Source organism: Arachis ipaensis, chromosome B01, assembly GCF_000816755.2.
Source record: "Arachis ipaensis cultivar K30076 chromosome B01, Araip1.1, whole genome shotgun sequence".
In the NCBI taxonomy this organism is placed as follows: domain Eukaryota; kingdom Viridiplantae; phylum Streptophyta; class Magnoliopsida; order Fabales; family Fabaceae; genus Arachis; species Arachis ipaensis.
Window position 1 is genome coordinate 46,426,815 of NC_029785.2, and position 13,389 is coordinate 46,440,203.

At 38.1% G+C, this 13,389-nt stretch overlaps 1 protein-coding gene across 1 annotated transcript; it reads right to left on the reverse strand.

Moving 5' to 3' along the window:
- Nucleotides 12,675-13,079, reverse strand: LOC107606783 (uncharacterized protein K02A2.6-like). Its single transcript, XM_016308804.1, has one exon. The coding sequence runs from the start codon at nt 13,077-13,079 to the stop codon at nt 12,675-12,677; it is 405 nt and encodes a 134-aa protein (XP_016164290.1).

The window sequence follows — 13,389 nt, forward strand, 5'->3', positions numbered from 1 at the left end:
AATCGCTGGGGGCGAAATCTTCCACGCTGATTTTCGTCACTGCGATGCGTCCGCGTGGAGCACGCGTTCGCGTCGCCTAACTGTATGGACACTATGGCAAATTATATATCAAATCGAAGCCCCAGACGTTAGCTTTCCAACTCAACTAGAACCTTGTCATTTGGACCTTTGTAGCTCAAGTTATGATTGTTTGAGTGCGAAGAGGTCAGGCTGGACAGCTTAGCAATTTCTTCAACTTCTTGTATTCCTTCCATTTTTGCATGCTTCCTTTCCATCCTCCAAGCCATTCCTGCCCTATAAATCCTGAAATCATTTAACACACATATCAAGACATCGAATGGTAATAAGAGAGGATTAATATTAGCAAATATAAGGTCAAAGAAGCATGTTTTCAATCATAGCACAAAATCAGGAAGGAAATTGTAAAACCATGCATTTTGTATGGATAAGTGTATGAAAAATTGATAAAATCCACTTAATTGAGCACAAGATAAACCATGAAATAGTGGTTTATCAACCTCTCCACACTTAAACATTAGCATGTCCTCATGCTAAGCTCAAGAGAAGCTATAAAAGAGTGAAGAGGAATGGTAAAATGTATGAAATGCAACCTATGTATATGAATGCAACTATATATGCTAAGATGTTTCTATCTACTTGGTTAAAAGTAAACAAGTTCTCCAAGACAAATATAAATCAAATTCCACTAATCCAAATCATACAATAAAAGACAAGTAAACTTGTAAGAAGATAGCTCATGAAAGCAGAGAACATAGAATTAAGCATTGAACCCTCACTGGTAGTGTATATGCACTCTAATCACTCAAGTGTATATGGTAATTCACTCTACTCTTCTCTAATCATGCTTTCTAAACTTTTTTCTTTATCTAACCAATCAACAAGTATTTAATGTACCAATGCAAACATCATAAGGTCTTTTCAAGGTTGTAATGGGGCTAAGGTAAGGGTGAGGGTATATATATGGCTAAGTGAGCTATAAATTGAATCTTTAATTAACCTAAGCTTTCACCTAACATACATATACTCTATATAATTTGAAATTCATGCCTAGCTACCCAAAATTCCCACTTTTGCATTACATACTCATGCATCAACCTTTATTTTAATTTTATCACATATGCATTGATCTTTTTATTAACTTAACATTAGGGTAATTTTGTCCCCTTATTTATTTACTTATTTATTGAATATTTTTTTTGGATTTTTTTTAATAGAAAAATAAACATAACTTATCAATGCGCATGAATTTTTAATTTTTCTAGTCTCACATGAGTATGTACCCAAATTTCCAATATTTTATCAAAGTAAAAACATAACACATTCCCTTATTAACCCATGTTCCCACAATTTCCCCACACTTAATTGTTACACAATCCCTATCTTAATCTAACCAAAGATTCAATTGGGATATTTAATTATTTTTCTACTTAAAGCTAGTGATGTGGTTATAGAACAGAATAAATGGGGATAAAAAGGCTCAAGGTGGCTAACAAGGGTGATGTAAAAGGTAGGCTTATTTGGGATAAGTGAGCTAATAACAAATAATGGCCTCAATCATATGCAAGCATGTAAATACACTAAATAGTGGACATATAGAATGGAACAAAGCAAAGATTGCAATCATAGAGAAGAAAACACACAAGAATAAAAATTTATGGTTAAATAATGTAACCATATAAATAAGCTCAAAATCTCACAGGTTGTGTGTTCTTAGCTTTTTAAACTATGTTCCAAATACAACTTCAAACAAGTTTTAACAGAAAAAATTTTCAATTTAAATTAGTGAAATACTATAAAAATTTCTTGAAAAAGAAAATATTACTTCAACCAAGTAGTAACTAAATAAGTAAAATCAAGAAAACATGTAATCAAATATGCAGATGCAACAATGAACTAATAAAGAAAATAAGACATTGGTATTGAGAAGAAAATAACTAACCCATGGAGATCGGTATCGACCTTCCCACACTTAAAGGTTGCACCGTCCTCGGTGCATGCTAAGATGTGCAAGTGGAAGGGTTGTTTCAGCTAATGCTTTTCTCTAAAGATTGTGCTGATGGACTTGTTTGTCTCCCCATTTAGAACCTTTTCCTTTCTCTTTCTCGGTGGCCAACCTAAAAGTAGAGGAAAAGAAGAAAAGTAACCCTAGAAATAAAGATAAAAAATAATAAAATATGGGTATTAATGCCAAATAATAAGGGTCTCAATTACATGGTAGCTACAACATACAAGTGAAAAAACAGTAGAAGCAAATGGCATATCAATAGTGCAAAAATTGTAACAATTGGGGGAGAGAGTGTGGGTAATGCAAGAAAATATAAATTCATGTCAATGCAAAAGTAATGCAAGTATCATAAAAGATTAGCATTGACTTAAATAATATTATCCAACAGTGTAAAACAAATTTTACTAAGCACCAAAATAATACCAGAAAAGATGTAACAGTTGAATAAGAACGTTAAACACCAATGGTAAAATAATAAACTCAGAAAAGAAAATAAAACATGCACAAGATTAAAATGCAATGAATGAAAGAATGTAAATGTAATGAAAAAAGAAAAATAAGAAGGAAGAAGAAAGAAATAAGAAGGAAGAGGGAAAAATTAGGATTGGGGAAGAAAAGATAAGATAGTTGGCGCTGATCTGGATAAGCTGTGCGGCACATGTGACGCGGACGCGTGGGTCACGTATTGGCGTGTTTTGTGATATTTTCAAGTGACGCGTACGCGTGGGTGACGCGGTCGCGTGACTTGATTTAAGCGGATGGCGCGAGGGCAGCCATGCGTTCGCGCAACTCTCTGTTTCAAACCCATTTTGCCAAAAATTTGGGGTGACGCGATCGCGTGGTTGACGCGATCGCGTGAATGGCCTTTCTTTTAAAAATGACGCGGACGCGTGGGGTACGCGTTCGCGTGGTAGGGCTTGTGCTTCTAGCATGGTTCCAGCCCAGCTCCACCATAACTTGCTGCCATAGACCCATTTACATCGATTTTGCAGAGCCACGCGGTCGCGTGGGTGACGCGGAAGCGTGGGGAGGCTATTTCGCAAACTACGCGAACGCGTCAGCGACATGGTCGCGTGATCATATTTGTGCCTAAGGCGTGCCTCCAGCCACGCTTTCGCGTGACTTTCTGTTCAACTTTCTTTTCTTCCCAATGCAACTGTGACGCGGACGCGTCACGTGCGTGTTTTTTTTTATGCAGGATACAAAATGCAATGATAGTATGGATGCTATGAATAATTCCAGGTTCAATAAAAATAGAATAAAATAAAATTCAAAAACAAACAAAACGAAATAAAATCAAAATTGAAGAAAAGGAACGATCATACCATGGTGGGTTGTCTCCTACCTAGCACTTTTAGTTAAAGTCCTTAAGTTGGACATTTAGGGAGTCCTTTGTTATGGTGACTTGTGCTTGAACTCAGCCAGAAATCTCCACCAATCTTTGTGATTCCAATGGCCTCCGGGATCCCAAACTAGTTGCATAAAGCCTTCAAGCAAGTTAAAGCAAGTGACAAGGCCCCATGAGTGTTGATTGCTGGAATGAATTATGGGGTCCCAAACCTTGCTTTTGCACCCGTCTTCTTGTTGACCATCTTTGTTCCAACCGGGTGGTAAGTAATCTGAATTCTCACTAAGGCATCCAAACAGCTTCCTAGACCCATACAATTTAGTATTCTTCCAACCATGATACTTCAGTTTGGAGCATGCAACCATATTGAACCTTGCATGATAATTCTTACCACTAACCATCTCCCTCTTACTCTTATAGCCACAAAGAGCTCTAAGTTGACCATATGTCTCAAGTAAACCATATTCAAGTGGGATGAGAAAGCTAAGGGATATGAATTTTACCCACTTGAATGTTGTGAAGGATGATGGTGACTTAGGCGGAGAGGTCTCCAATAACTTTGGCAAGGTAATTTCAAGCTCCACTCCCTTGTGCTCTTTGACAACTTCCACCTCTTTGCAAACTTCTTCAATTTCAACCTCTTCCTCTTGGTAGCTTTCTTCCAATTCAATCTCTTCTTCATTACTTACCAAGGGCATGGGAGGTTGTGCTTCTTCTTTTTTAATTTTCATCTCTTGATTAACCTCTTCAAAGTCTTTAGCCATGATATGCCTTGGAGGATGTACACCCTCTTCAACATCAAATTCAAACGTCTTGGAAGGAGGTTCTATGACTGGACTTTTCCATGGAGGTTCTGCATCTCCTAAGTCTTCAACCACTTCTTTCTCTTCAATAATTACTGCTTTGTCCAGTTGTTTCAGTATAAAATCGTACTCATCCTTGATGGTTTCCTTTCCATGACAGCTCCTTTCAACCATTCCTTCATCTGCAAGGGTCTCTTCCACCTTCACATTTTTTGGGCCTCCTCTTGCTCTAAGACAATATCATACTCCTCCCTGATGTCTTCCTTCACTAATTCTTCAACCACTCCTTCAACTTCAAGGGTTTCTACTACCTTCATCTGTAGGGCCTCCTCTAGCTTTTTATGAAGTATGAATTCGCGAAGACGATCCCTTTTCTCTTGTTCCTTATCAATAGCATAGCAGAGATCATCTTGCTCTTGGATTGATGGATGTGGGTGCTCTTCCATGGAGGGTGGTGATGGGATGAGAAGATTATTATGTGGTTGAAAAGGAAGTGCACTAAAGCTTGAGGGTTGAATATTGGAGGTAGAGAATTAGTCCATGCGGGATATAAGATTTTGGAGTGTAGAGGTGAGACCAATGATATTAGAGATGAGTGTGTTGTTATCCAATGGAGATGGTGAATATTGAGGTGGTGGTTCATATGGTGGTTGGTGTGGTGGATAAGGATTAGGGTCATATGGGGGTGTTTGGTGGTAAGGTGCTTGTGAGTATGGTAGTCCAGAGTTGTGTTGAGGAGGTGGTTCATAAGCATATGGTGGGACTTGTTGGTTATAGCGCATTGGAGGGGGTTGTTGCCAAGAGGGTTGATCAAATCCTTGTGGCTCCTCCCATCTTTGATTTTTCCAACCTTGATGCCTATTTTCATTATAGTTTCCATTCCTTGCAACAACATTGGAACCAAACTTGAAACCAGAGGGGTGAGAATTTATAGTAGCTAATAAAAATTAAAAATAAAAACAAATAAACAAGTAAAGGAAAATAAAATAAAATAAAATAAATAAGAGAAAAGGTTTGAAAAAGATTTGATTTTTAATATTAGAAAAGATAAGATAAGTTAGGTAAGAGAAGATAAGTTTTTAAATTAAAAGGTTTTGAAATTTAAATTTTTGAATTTGAAAATTAAATTTTGAATTTTGAAATTTGAATTTTTGAAAAAGTCAACAATATAAGATAAAGATTTAAATTTTGAAAAGGTTTGATTTTTAAAATAAGATTTTGAAAAAGATATGATTTTTGAAAAAGATTTGAATTTTGAAATTTAAAACTAAGATAAGATAAGATAAAAAAATTTTAAAATAAAAATCTGAATTTTTTTTTCCGAAAAAAAATCAATTTAAAAGTAAATATTTACAATAACCAATAATAAGGCACACGTTTGCAATTCCCCGGCAACGGCGCCATTTTTGACGATCGGATTTTCTATCGGTAAAGAAATTCACAAATATATTATCGCGTTGTAAGTATAGCTTCTAAACCAACAGAGAATCCTTTCGTGCAAAAGTTTTGGTTGTCACAAGTAACAAAACCCAATAAAATTTATAACCAAAGTATTTAAACCTCGGGTCGTCTTCTCAAGGAATTGCAGGGAGGTATGATTTATTATTGGTTATGGAAAAGGTAGAATTTTGGGTTTTAAAATAAGGAACAACTAATTTAAATGACAAGAAAAATAAATAAATAATTATAAAGTAAACTCTTGGCAAGGTATGAGAATTAGAAGTCCTATAAGAGTCTCCAATTAATCAATTAAAGCCAAGAATATAAAAGGCTAAATAAAAATCATAAATCTGTAATACCTCAATTGCATTAATAATAGAAAATCAATCTAAACATAAAGAGTTCATAAACTTAAATTGGTAAAGTAAATAAAGGGAACATTGAACCTGTAATGAAGATAAGCAGTCCTAAAATTGAGAGAAATCCTAATCCTAAATCCTAAGAGAGAGAAGAGAACCTATCTCTCTAAAACTACATCTAATCCTAAAATTATGAATTATTAAAGCTTGGTTCTTATGAATGAATGGATTTCCCCACTTTATAGCCTCTAATCTGTGCTTTCTGGGCCAAAACTGTGCCAAAAACAGCCCAGAAATTGCTGGGGGCGAAATCTACCACGCTGATTTTCGTCACTGCGACGTATCCGCGTGGAGCACGCGTTTGCGTCACCTAGCTGTATGGCCACTATAACAAATTATATATCAAATCGAAGCCCTAGACGTTAGCTTTCCAAATCAACTGGAACCGCATCATTTGAACCTCTGTAGCTCAAGTTATGACCGTTTGAGTGCGAAGAGGCCAGGCTGGACAGCTTAGCAATTTCTTCAACTTCTTGTATTCCTTCCATTTTTGCATGCTTCCTTTCCATCCTCCAAGCCATTCCTGCCCTATAAATCCTGAAATCACTTAACACACATATCAAGGCATCGAATGGTAATAAGAGAGGATTAATATTAGAAAATATAAGGCCAAAGAAGCATGTTTTCAATCATAGCACAAAATCAGGAAGGAAATTGTAAAACCATGAATTTTGTATGGATAAGTGTATGAAAGATTGATAAAATCCACTCAATTGAGTATAAGATAAACCATGAAATAGTGGTTTATCAATGATCCACTGCATTATGCTGGGAAACGAAGTGGAGATTCATCATCTAATTTCTTGTGAGCTCTACACAATTGCAAACAAGAACTCCACTGACGCCAAATTGGCTTACCCAAACCTAATCTCTCTGCTATGCAAAGATGCTGGGGTGAAGATGGGTGTGGATGAGTATATCTCAGTTGAGCAACCAATCACCAAAAAGTTAATAGATGGACAACAAGTGCAGGATAACTCCATCAAAAGGAGGGCACAGGAGTTCTTCCCAGAAATCCCTCAAATTGACTACTGGATCCGCCTAGAAGCATCTGTCACCAAGTTGCAAGAAGCTATGGATCAACTGAAAGAAGAACAGCAACTTCAAAATAGCATGCTCTGCAAACTTCTGAAGGAACAAGAGGAGCAGGGGCGTGAGCTACAAGAGCTGAAGCGCCAGAAACTGTCTCTTGAAGGGCCAAGCACCCCACAGACTAAAGGAGCATCCACCTCCCAAAATAAAAGTTTTTGAGTCCTAATCTTAGTCTTAACTCTGTGATAATTTTTACTATTAGAAATCTACCTTAGAAGTTATATGAGTAGTAGTAATTAGTATCTTTATTTTTATTCTTATTCCGCAAATAAGTTATAATTTATCTTTTTTTTTATCATCATTGAACATGAATAAAATAGCAGATTTTTAGAATAAGAAAGCAATTTTATTTTCGAGTTTTTAATAAGAAAAATTCAAATTATTTATATGTGGTGGCAATACTTTTTGTTTTCTGAATGAATACTTGAACAGTGCATATGTCTTTTGAATTTGTTATTTTTAAATGTTAAAATTGTTGGCTCTTGAAGAATGATGAAAAAGAAAAATGTTATTGATAATCTGAAAAATCATGAAATTGATTCTTGAAGCAAGAAAAAGCAGTGAAAAAAAAAGAGAAAAGCAGAAAAAGCCAATAACCCTTTAAACCAAAAGGCAAGGGTAATAAAAAAGGGGATCCAAGGCTTTGAGAATTAACGGATAGGAGGGTTCAAAGGAATGAAATCCTGGCCTAAGCGGCTAAACCAAGCTGTCCCTAACCATGTGCTTGTGGCGTGAAGGTGTCAAGTGAAAAACTTGAGACTGAGCAGCTAAAGTCGTGATCCAAAGCAAAAAGAGTGAGCCTAAGAACTCTGGACACCTCTAACTGGGGATTTTAGCAAAGCTAAGTCACAATTTGAAAAGGTTCACCTAGTTATGTGTCTGTGGCATTTATGTATCCGGTGGTAATACTGGAAAACAAAGTGCTTAGGGCTATGGCCAAGACTCATAAAGTAGCTGTGTTCAAGAATCAACATAATAAACTAGGAGAATCAATAACACTATCTGAATTCTGAGTTCCAATAAGATGCCAATCATTCTGAACTTCAAAGGGTAAATAGAGGTGCCAAAACTGTTTGGAAGCAAAAAGCTACTAGCCCCGCTCATCTAATGAGAATTTGAGCTTCATATGAAACTCTGAGATGTTACTGCCTCTTGATTTTCTTTCTATCCTGTTTTATTTATCTAGTTGCTTGAGGACAAGCAACAGTTTAAGTTTGGTGTTGTGATGAGCGGATATTTTATACGCTTTTTGGGAGTGTTTTCATGTAGTTTTTAGCAAGATCTAGCTACTTTTTAGTATATTTTTATTAGTTTTTATCCAAAAATCACGTTTCTGGACTTTACTATGAGTTTGTGTGTTTTTCTGTGATTTCAGGTATTTTCTGGCTGAAATTAAGGGACCTGAGCAAAAATCTAATTCAGATGCTGAAAAAGGACTGCAGATGCTGTTGGATTCTGACCTCCCTGCACTCGAAATAGATTTTCTAGAGCTACAGAAGCCTAATTGGTGCGCTCTCAATTGTTTTGGAAAGTAGACATCCAGGGCTTTCCAGCAATATATAATAGTCCATACTTTGCCTAATCTTTGATGACACAAATTGGCATTTAACGCCAAGTCTTTACCCTATTCTGGCGTTAAACGCCAGAAACAGGTTGCAAACCAGAGTTAAACGCCAGAAATAGGCTATAACCTGGCGTTTAACTCCAAAAAAGTCTCTACATATGGAAGCTTCAATGCTCAGCCCAAGCACACACCAAGTGGGCCCCGGAAGTGGATTTCTGCACTATCTACCTTAGTCTACTCAATTTCTGTAAACCTAGGTCACTAGCTTAGTATAAAAACTACTTTAGAGATTTATTTTGCATCAGATGACAATTTCACGTTTTACATTGTATCTCTACAGCATGAGTCTCTAAACTCCATGATTGGGGAGAGGAGCTCTGCTGTGTCTCGATGAATTAATGCAATTACTTCTGTTTTCCATTCAACACGCTTGTTTCTGTTCTAAGATATTCACTCGTACCTAACTGTGAAGAATGCGATGATCCGTGACACTCATCATCATTGTCAACCTATGAACGCGTGACTGACAACCACTTACATTCCATCTGTAATAGCTTGAGTGTATATCTCTTGGGCTCCTGGTTCAGGAGTTTGATTGCCTCTCCTGACATCAAAGCGTTCAAATCCCTTAATCCAGAGTCTTCGTGGTAAAAGCTAGAATCAATTGGCAGCATCCCTGAGATCCAGAACGTCTAAACCTTGTCTGTGGTATTCTGAGTAGGATCCAGGAAGGGATGACTGTGACGAGCTTCAAACTCACAAGTATTGGGCGTAGTGACAGACGCAAAAGGATCAAAGGATCTTATTCCAACACAAGTGAGAACCGACAGATGATTAGCCATGTACATGGACCCTTTTCACTGAGAGGACGGATGGTAGCCATTCACAATGGTGATCCACCAACATACAGCTTGCCATGGAAGGAGCCTTGCGTGTGTGAAGAAGAATCTAGGAGGAAAGCAAAGATCCAGAAGATGAAGCATCTCCAAAATCTCAATCTGTTCTCAATTACTGCATAACAAGTATTTATTTGATGCTCTTTTACTTTTTACTATTGAAATTAAGGATTATCATTGATATCCTGACTAAGAATTATAAGATAACCATAGCTTGCTTCAAGCCGGCAATCTCCGTGGGATCGACCCTTATTCACGTAAGGTATTACTTGGATGACCCAGTGCACTTGCTGGTTAGTAGTACAAGTTGTGAAAAGTGTAATTTACAATTCGTGCATCAATGCCAAAGAGATCAGCAGGCTGGTGGACTGGGACCTCGAATTGATGAAAGATTTGAATACTTCTGTGGTGAGACTACTGCTGCTGAGAAGAAAGTCAAAGAATTTGAGGAGAAGCTGAAGTTGGCGGAGAGCTCAGCGGCGACTGCCTGTCAGGAGATGGCCGTCCTGAAGAAGAAAAACAAGGAGCTTGCAAAGGGGGCTCGTGAGGCCGTGAAGCTGACTGAGGAGGGGATCAAGCTTCAGGTGGCTGTGCTAGCTCCAGACCTCGATCTTTCTCAGGTTGGGGCCCTCAAGACGGTTGTGGGCGGGAAGATCATTGATATCCTTAAGCCTTGAGATAGTGATAAACCACTATTTTATGGTTTATCTTGTGCTCAATTGAGTGGTTTTTATCAAGTTTTTGCACACTTATTCATATGATTAGCATGATTTTACAATTCGTTCCTAGTTTAGTTCTATGGTTGAAAACTTACTTCCTAGAGATCTTTTAATTGTGTATTTTAATTCTCCTTTATACCATTCGATGTTGTGATCCGTGTGATAAGTGTTTCAGGCTTCATAGGGCAGGAATGGCTTAGAGAATGGAGAGAAAGCTTGAAAAAATAGAAGGAACACAAGAAACTAAGGAGATGACCAGTGAGCATCGACGCGCATGCATGGCTCACGCGTGCGCACAAAATGAAGAAAATTCCAGTGACGCGTGCGCGTGCCTGACGCGTACGCGTGGATTGGAGTTTTGCAAAATGACGCGAGCGCGTGATTGACGTGAACGCGTGACACGCCAAAACGACCAGCGACGCGGACGTGTGACCGACGCCTACGCATGACATGCGCGATCTGCAGAATTAACAGAAAACACTGGGGGCGATTTCGGGCCACGTTTTAACCCAGTTTTCGGCCCAGAAACACAGAATAAAGCTAGAAAACATGAAGAGACTCAACACACATTCAGATACATTCACATACATTGATATTAGGATTACTTTTAGTTTTAGATCTGAATCTAGAGAGAAACTACTCTCCCTTTAGGTTCTCTTTACATTCATAGTTCATTATTTTTATGCTTTTGGATATTGAAGAGTCATTACATCCGTTGAAGATATTATCTTAGTTTATTTCCTATTTCCTTACTCTGTTAATTTCCATTTATGTTGATTAGTTTGTCACTTACTCTTCCATATCCTTATTTACTTTATTTAGAATTATAATTGGATTATTTTTATTGATTGTTGATGCAAAGGATTACTTTTACTTTTAATTAATTTTAAATCTCTATTTTATTTTATTTAATTTATTATGTCTTCTTACATTTATCTGAGTATTATATCCATGTCAATGGAGTAGATTTTCTACTTGACATGGGGGTTGATTAAGAGGAGACACTTGAGTTGGAATGCTCAAGTGCTTAGTTAAATTGGACGTTGTTGGCTAACTCTGTATTTACTAACGTTAGACCTTCCTAAGGGAGAGGACTAGGATTTGCGAATAAAAGTTAGCTCAATCACTTGACTTTCCTTTATTTAGTAAGGGTTAACTAAGTGAAAATAACAACCTCTTTACACCACACTTGAGAAGATTCCAACAAGGATAGAACTTCCAATTAATCACTCCCCCAGTCAAGGTTTTTTATATTAATAATAATTTTTAGTTTTTATTGCTTTAATTTACAATTATTTTAATTGTTCATTGTCCAACTCAAAACTCTCGGAAAATTCCTAATTAATAAATTAGCACCCTTTCCTGTAATTCGTTGGGAAACGACCTGAGACTCATACTCCCAGTATTTTTATTTCTAAAACTTGTGACAACTTTTCTAAATTGACAAGGTGGATCTTAGCTGATTAAGAACTATACTCACAACGTATTCCATATATTGATTTCTTAATTAGCCGACTTCTGTCCTCTCGTCAGATAGATACTTCTTTCAGCTCTTGTATTCCTTGTCTTTGCTTTTGAAACTTGTTATCTTTTATCTTTAGGCCTGTTTAAGGTGCCTTTTACTTGTAATGAATACTTTGGCATTTTGTAGATTAATCCGTTTATGTTTTATCGTTTGCTCGTTTGGGCCGTCGTGGCCTTTGATTACTTTGTCATTTTCGCTTATTCGGGCCGTCGTGGCCTTTTGATGTTTGGTTTACCGTTTTTATGGTATTTACCGTTTTTGCCGCTTACCGCTTTTTAAGTTGTGTTTTGACTTTTGGGTCCCTTTGGTTCCTGGGGTGATCAATCCCGGGTTTCTGTTAGGTCGACCAGTCATTGTTTGTTGTTTTGTCGCATCGGCGTATATCTTGCAAAAGACGAAGTTATTGTATGCGCATATATATAAGATTTAAAACAAAGTGACGTAATACATCTTAGGTTAAAAAAATGAGAGTGAGAAAGGGATGCAAAGGAAATTAAAGTGGAGGAGGCGAGGTCGTCAGGTCGTGTGGTTGCTTCTTTTTATGAGTGGAATCTTATGAGTAGAACCGTTTTAGGTTTGCCATATTCCATGTTCTAGGTATCTCGCTTCCATCTAACCTCTCCAACTTGTAGGCACCCTTACCGAGGACTTCTTTTACCCTGTAAGGGCCTTCTCAGTTGGCGGCCAGTTTACCTTTCCCTGGGATTGGCAGCCCGATGTCGTTGCGTCGTAAGACCAAGTCACCTTCTCCAAGGCTTCTTTTCAGCACTTTGCCATTGTACCTTAGGGCTATCCTTTGCTTGATTGCTGTCTCTGTTAGATGTGCCATTTGTCTTATTTCGTCAACCAAATCTTTTTCGACTGCCTCGCTTCCCCCTCCTAGGAGTAACTTTGGGCTCGGCTCTCCGACTTCGACTGGGATGACTGCGTCGACCCCGTATGTGAGTCGGAAGGGGGGTTTCGCCGGTAGATGATTGGGGGGAGGTTCTGTAGGACCATAAGACTGAGGCTAGCTCGTCAGCCCATGAGCCCTTCTTCCCCTCAAGTCGCTTCTTTAGCCCTTTTAAAATGACTTTGTTGGCTACCTCTACCTGCGCGTTGGCCTGGGGGTGCTCGACTGAGGAGAACTTTTGCTTAATTTCCAATCCTGCTAGGAATTCTTTGAACTTCTTATCGGTGAACTGTGTCCCATTATCTGATATTACGGCTTCCGGGATTCCGAATTTGGTGACCACTTGCCTCCACATGAATTTTTGGCAATTTGCTGAAGATATGCTAGCTAGTGGTTCCGCTTCCACCTATTTGGTGTAGTAGTCTATGGCTACTATCAAGTATTTTACTTGTCCGGGCCCAGGCAGGAACGGCCCCAGGAGGTCGCCTCCCCATTGGGCGAAAGGTCGGGGGGCCATCATCAGGCTGAGTTCCTCGGGTGGGGCTTTGTGGAAGTTGGCATTCTCCTGGCATTTTTTGCATTTTTTGACGAACTCCTAGGCGTTCGACATCATTGTGGGCCAGTAATATCCTGCTCTAATGATTTTTCTCACCAACGACCTTCCT

Excerpts from the sequence above, each read along its gene's own strand:
- LOC107606783 (XM_016308804.1), bottom strand. The coding sequence starts at position 13,079 with ATGTGGAGGCAAGTGGTCACCAAATTCGGAATCCCGGAAGCCGTAATA.